At 35.6% G+C, this 6000-nt stretch overlaps 1 protein-coding gene across 1 annotated transcript; it reads left to right on the top strand.

Moving 5' to 3' along the window:
- Nucleotides 1-834: 834 nt before the first annotated feature.
- On the top strand, nucleotides 835-3717 carry LOC149892601 (uncharacterized). Its single transcript, XM_090080077.1, has 4 exons — nucleotides 835-2417; nucleotides 2675-2740; nucleotides 2998-3054; nucleotides 3211-3717. The coding sequence occupies exons 1-4, from the start codon at nucleotides 899-901 to the stop codon at nucleotides 3528-3530; spliced, it is 1962 nt and encodes a 653-aa protein (XP_089936203.1). The 5' UTR covers nucleotides 835-898; the 3' UTR covers nucleotides 3531-3717.
- Nucleotides 3718-6000: the final 2283 nt, after the last annotated feature.

Raw genomic sequence — 6000 nt, 5'->3', positions numbered from 1 at the left:
TCCTGGGCCTTCCTCCTCTTTTTCTTCTCCGGTTCTTTCCTCTGATCCTCTTTTAAGCTTGCCCTCACCAGTTGCTGGTTCGTCCGAGGCTCCTTCTGCAAACCAATGCACCTCTGTAGAAAACAAAGAGCTGAACACCGAATCCGTCCTTGACTCTGATTTCGATTCCTTAGAGCACTTGGTTTCCAGCTCCTATGTCTTGACCGAAGAAAAGAGACTCTTGTTTCAGCTGGACAAAGATGCTTTTCACTTTTATTACCAGTCAGCAGATGAGCTCTTCAGAGACTTTGAAAAGTGGCTTGTGGTAGCCAACAACAACACTTGGTCACAAGCAAAGATCTACAAAAATGCAGTTGTGGAAATATTGACTTGTTGTGACAGCACGTTGACGCTGCACCCAAACGCCCTCACCAATTCCAATGTTTTGGAGGATAGATACTTCTCCTTGCACTTTAAGAAATTCAGCTCAATTCCAAGCTGAGTGAACTTGACCAAACAAAAGCCATGTCTTGTCACACGTTGTACAACCGCCTCGTCTCCCTTTGTCTCCTGTTTCGTTTCAGTGAAGCCAGAAACGTCTATTTCGGACTTTCTCATGAGGCCATCCGACGTTTGCGCTGCAAGGTGGATGAGTTGCGAAAAGTGCTGAGGCCCTTTCGTTCTTTGAGGAGGAGCCTTGTGAAAAGAAGAAAAAGCATCAACATCATCAATGTCAGTTTGCTGACCGAATATGGCAAGTCTGCATACGTAAGAGACTTAGTGGAATCGATTAGAAAGGCGTCTCTTCCGCTGACTAGAGACAATTGCTGTGTCTCTACGAAACCATCTTCTGCTCTCTGTCACTGTAATTAACAGTTTAAGAAAATCTAACATTGCTCTTTTAAACATTAGAGACTACATGGCTGCTGAGAAGAGTGAGTGTGGATATTGCATTGTGCAAGAGCGCTACAAAACAGCATACAAGTACGGAGCCAAAAACATTCTAGTGCCGAACGACTTGAAAGTGTTGATCGATATTTATTTGCTGAGATACAGAGACCTTCTTGTCAACGACTCTCACTACATGGCTGCAGACACCAAGACTGTTTTGGAGTTGAGCGACTGCTACAGGCCCCTTTTTCCTTCGGTGAGAGCCAACAAAGACGAAGGTGTGACACTAGGTGCAACTAGAGTGCCTGTTTACCAGATGGGTTCCTCTGCTATCACCTCTAGCCTGACGTCCTGCTTCAGAAAAAGCCAAGTAAACATTCCCATGAAGCGTCTTACTCCCACTTGCATTCGCGGTTCGATAGCCACTTACTTTGCCAACAACAGCAAAGAAGATCGCGAGCGGTTTGCTACACTCTACATGAAGCACAGCAGACACACAATGGATAGCTTTTATGTGTCCCAGTGGAACGCTGCAGAGGAGTTGCGCTTTGCCCTGGGCATCGGACAGTCCTTCGGAGTCATAGAGTCTTTGACTGTTGAAAAGTCTGAGAGACCACCAAAGGAGGAGAAGGATGTGATGGACTGGCTCCGAACTAATGCAGAGGAGTACGGTTTTCATGATGTTGAGGACATTTTTGAGGAAGATTCAGACTCCGGTTCTGACTCTGAAGAATGTGCTGCTACTTTCGGTTGTACCACAGTGGTTCCATTTTCTCCAGCTGTAGAAAACAATGCTCCTTTAGAGGACAGCAACGAACATGTTGTAGATTTCTTGTGTGAACCTAGCTCAACTCCTGTTTCGTCTGTTCCTTCTGAACAAACAATCGCTGGTCCAGTTCTTGAACTATCCTCTGCTCTTGCACAACTAGTTCCTAATGAACAAGCTGTTTGTATGGATGTAGATCAGACTCTAGCTGTTCCTGTTGGCACAGCTTGTTCTCCTCTTGCATTAACATTATTTCCTGATGAACCGGATTTTATTGAACACCATGCACAACTTTCTCCAGTTTACTTTAGTGAGCAAGTGGTTGCCAAACCTGTTTCTGCTGCTCCTGCTCAACAAGTTGCTTTCAGTCCTTCAAAAGAGGTCTTTTCTGTTCTGCTGGAAACAGTGTCTAATGTTGCTTCACAGCAAGATAATCTTATGGCTGTCACACGTGTTTTCCATGCTCCTCCTGAAGCTGCTCTTCTTGAACCTGCTCTTCTTGAACCTGCTCTTCTTGAACCTGCTCATAAGCAAGTGGTTGCCAAACCTGTTCATGTTGCTCCTTCTCTGCAAGTTGTTTTTAATCCTTCAAAAGAGGTCTTTTCTGTTCCTCTGGCTCCTAATCTTGTTGCTCGTCAGCAAACGATGGCCAAACCCAGTTTGTTTCTTTCAGCTGTTCCAGTCCAACAGGCTGGTACTGTTCTTGAAAAACAGCCCTCACCTGGTGCTGTTCAATCTGTTGGTAGTCTATTTAGCCAAAGTCTTGCTTGTACATCCAGAGGTAAATTCTTTTTGATTTTTGATTTTTATGCAAATCTCAACACGCTTTCAAAAAATAAAAATGCCCAAATTAACTCCTTGCCCTATTGTTATTGTTAAAGCTGTAAAAAAAAAAAAAAAAAAGAAAAACAATAAAAAAAACAAAAAAAAAAACAAAAAAAACAACACAGAAGTGTGTATGTATTTGTTGCAGGACTAATTCTGTGATTGCTTAAATGTTTACACAAGTGAATGATACTAAAACTGATTATGTTTTAGAAGTAAAAGATCCAAGAAGAAAAAAAATCAAGTTGGAAATGCCATCTTTTACTCAAGAACACATCGGTAATGATCTAATTTATACAAACATATATAAACACAAACCTCTTCTTGCACAATTTCAGATGGTTAACTGTTAATAAAAACTAGCCATCATTGCTAAGTGCACTTTTAGAAAGTTGTGTCTACCCGATTTCTAATGATGAAGTTAGAAACATCACCGTTAGAAATCATGCACAGCTTGTTATTATCTCTAACACTTAGAAACTGTTGATGGTTTTTTTATGAATTAGAAAAATGAACATGGTTTTATTTTATTTCAGGATCAACTCAGCCAAGAACAAAGGAAAACAAAGCAGAAGTTAGCCAATGCCAATTAGGTAATCTTTCAAAAACCAGTTATTGCTATCAGTGCAAACAATAAGGTCAACAAAAAAAACAAATAAAAAAACAAAATTAATCTTGTCATGCTTCAGAACCAAATGAATATTCGATTTAATCTCTTTGTGTTATGACTTGAGTTTGTAAAATTTTAGATGAAATAGTTGAAAAGCTGAATGCTTGCCCTGGCCACAACGAATGGTTCAACACCAGAAGTTTTCCTCGATGTGCAGCTTTAGTGTTGGCATACATCTTGCAAGACGTGTTTACAGATGTAAGCTCAAGTTGCTCGTACAAAGATTACCTTGGCATCTTGGCAAATCATAGCAGTGACAAGCTCATTCATGTCTTGCAAAAGTACTCCTACCGAAGCCATATTAAAGACAAAATTAAAAACATGAAGCTAAAAATTCAAAAAGAGGGTAGTTTAGAAAAGTTTGTTCAATATGGCAATATAGTGAGACCATTTATGTAGTTTAGAAAAGTTTGTTCAGTTTGGCAATAAAGATGGGCCTTTTGTGTAGTTTGTTTTCTCTATGCTTTTGCAAATATATTTATCTGTTTCGCTAAATACATAATAAACAAGAAGTTCTGTTAAACTGTTCTCACATTTCTTATTTAAAGATAGTTCAAACTTTTTTTATCTTTAAAAAAAAAAAAAAGTCGTTTTGTTATTCTGTTAACACTTTTAATAGAGTTGCATTTAGAATTACTTCTGATGTTTTTAAGAGTTTGTTAAAAAGCAAATTAATATTTTCTGTGATGTTAAACTGCATAAGTGAAATTTAAAAAAGGAAAACTGCTCCAACCATTTTTCGGAAAAAGAAATCAAAAAGTTCCTTATTTTAAAAGATCTAGACATCCATTTCTTCTTCAGCAAAATAGCGAGGCTTTTTTTATGAACTCTTACTCTCTATTTTTTCATATATTTACACAAAGGATTTTATTAAGTTCAATGTAAACATACATAGAAGTATATTATGTTTTTTTTTTTGTTTGTTTTTTTTTTATGGTGTCTAACTTTTGTTTCACTTCTATTTTATTTTACGTTTATCTTGTATTTTATCATGCCTTATTGGTTTTTGCGTTTTGTGATGTCAAGCTGCGTAAGCTAAACTTAAAAGAGGAAAACTACGCTAACTTTTCTTTGAAAAAATATTCAAAAAGTACCTTAAAAGAGAAAGCACACGAATTTAAAAAGTTGTATCTTGCCATCCAATTCTTCTTCTGCAAAGTAGTGAGGCTTTTGCTCTCTAATTTATCTCTATTTACGCAAAGGGTTTTATTTCAATGTAAACACGTATAAAAGAATACTTTGTTAAAAATAATGTTAAAGGAGTTGCGTAAAAAAAACGTCTGAATAAACTTTCTTTACAAAAAAAAACAACTAAGAAACAAGCGCGCCTAAGAAAAACCAGATCGCGATTCACTAAGTCAATAGACGAAAGAAACAAACTTTAAAAAGTCTTTCTAGACAACAAATTCTATTTTTGGCAATGCAGTTTTTGTATTTATGCAACCTATCTTTTGTTTCACTTCTACTTTATTTTACGTTTACCTTGTATTTTGTCTTGCCTTTTTGCGTTTTGTGATGTCAAGCTACATAATCTAAACTTAAAAGAGGAAAACTAGGCTAGTAGAATATTATGTTGTTGGTTTTATATGCAGCCTAACTTTAGTTTCATCTATATTTTGTTTTGCGTTTATCTTATATTTTATCTTGTCTTTTTGAGTTTTGTGTTTTGTGATGTCAAGCTACATAAGCTAAACTTTAAAGACCTTTTTTTTGAAAAACTATTCAAAAACTACCTTTAACAAAGTAGCGAGGCTTTTTATGCACTTTTACTCTCTAACATACCTATATTTGCGCAGAGGATTTTATTTAACTCAATGTAAACATACATAGAAAAATATTGTTACCCGTTTATTTTATGCAGCCTAACTTTAGCTTCATCTGTATTTTATTTTACGTTTATCTTATATTTTATTTTGTCTTTTTGAGTTTTGTGCTTTGTGATGTCAAGCTACATAAGCTAATGTTAAAAGAGGAAAACTACGCTAACCTTTTTTTGAAAAACTATTCAAAAACAACCTTTAACAAAGTAGCGAGGCTTTTTATGCACTTTTACTCTCTAACATACCTATATTTGCGCAGAGGATTTTATATAACTCAATGTAAACATACATAGAAAAATATTGTTACCCGTTTATTTCATGCAGCCTAACTTTAGCTTCATCTACATTTTATTTTACGTTTATCTTATATTTTATTTTGTCTTTTTGAGTTTTGTGTTTTGTGATGTCAAGCTACATAAGCTAATGTTAAAAGAGGAAAGCTACGCTAACCTTTCTTTGAAAAACTGTTCAAAAACTACCTTAGACATAATCTAGATTTAAAAGAGGAAGACTACGCTATTTTTGCTTTGAAAAAACTTTCGAAAACCACCTTAATCGATAGAGATAGCACACGATTTTAAAATGTTGTATCTAGTGATCCACTTCTTTTACACCAAAGTAGCGAGGCTTTCTATGCACTTTTACTCTCTAACATAGCTATTTTTGCGCAAACGATTTTATTTATTTCAATTTAAACATGCCTAGTAGATTATTATGTTGTTGGTTTTTTATGCAGCCTAACTTTAGTTTCATCTATATTTTATTTTGCGTTTATCTTATATTTTATCTTGTCTTTTTGAGTTTTATATTTTGTGATGTCAAGCTACATAAGCTAAACTTTAAAGAGGAAATTTACGCTAACCTGTCTTTGAAAAACTATTCAAAAACTACCTTTAACAAAGTAGCGAGGCTTTTTATGCCTTTTTACTCTCTAGCATACCTATATTTGCGCAGAGGGTTTTATTTAATTCAACTTAAACATACCTGTTAGATTATTATGTTGTTGGTTTTTTATGCAGTCTAACTTAAGCTACATCTATTTTTCATTT

The sequence above is a fragment of the Hydra viridissima genome, unplaced genomic scaffold (assembly GCF_058129835.1).
Source record: "Hydra viridissima isolate aposymbiotic clone 2 unplaced genomic scaffold, HvirCarnegie_v1 scaffold_2, whole genome shotgun sequence".
Classification (NCBI taxonomy): Eukaryota; Metazoa; Cnidaria; class Hydrozoa; order Anthoathecata; family Hydridae; genus Hydra; species Hydra viridissima.
Note: the sequence above shows the minus strand (reverse complement) of the source record. Positions and strands in the feature narration are given on the sequence as shown.

Coding starts and splice junctions, on each gene's coding strand:
- LOC149892601 (XM_090080077.1), top strand. CDS start 899: ATGGCTGCTGAGAAGAGTGAGTGTGGATATTGCATTGTGCAAGAGCGC. Junction 2,418..2,674: donor TCTTGCTTGTACATCCAGAG/GTAAATTCTTTT, acceptor ATTATGTTTTAG/AAGTAAAAGATCCAAGAAGA. Junction 2,741..2,997: donor TTTTACTCAAGAACACATCG/GTAATGATCTAA, acceptor ATTTTATTTCAG/GATCAACTCAGCCAAGAACA.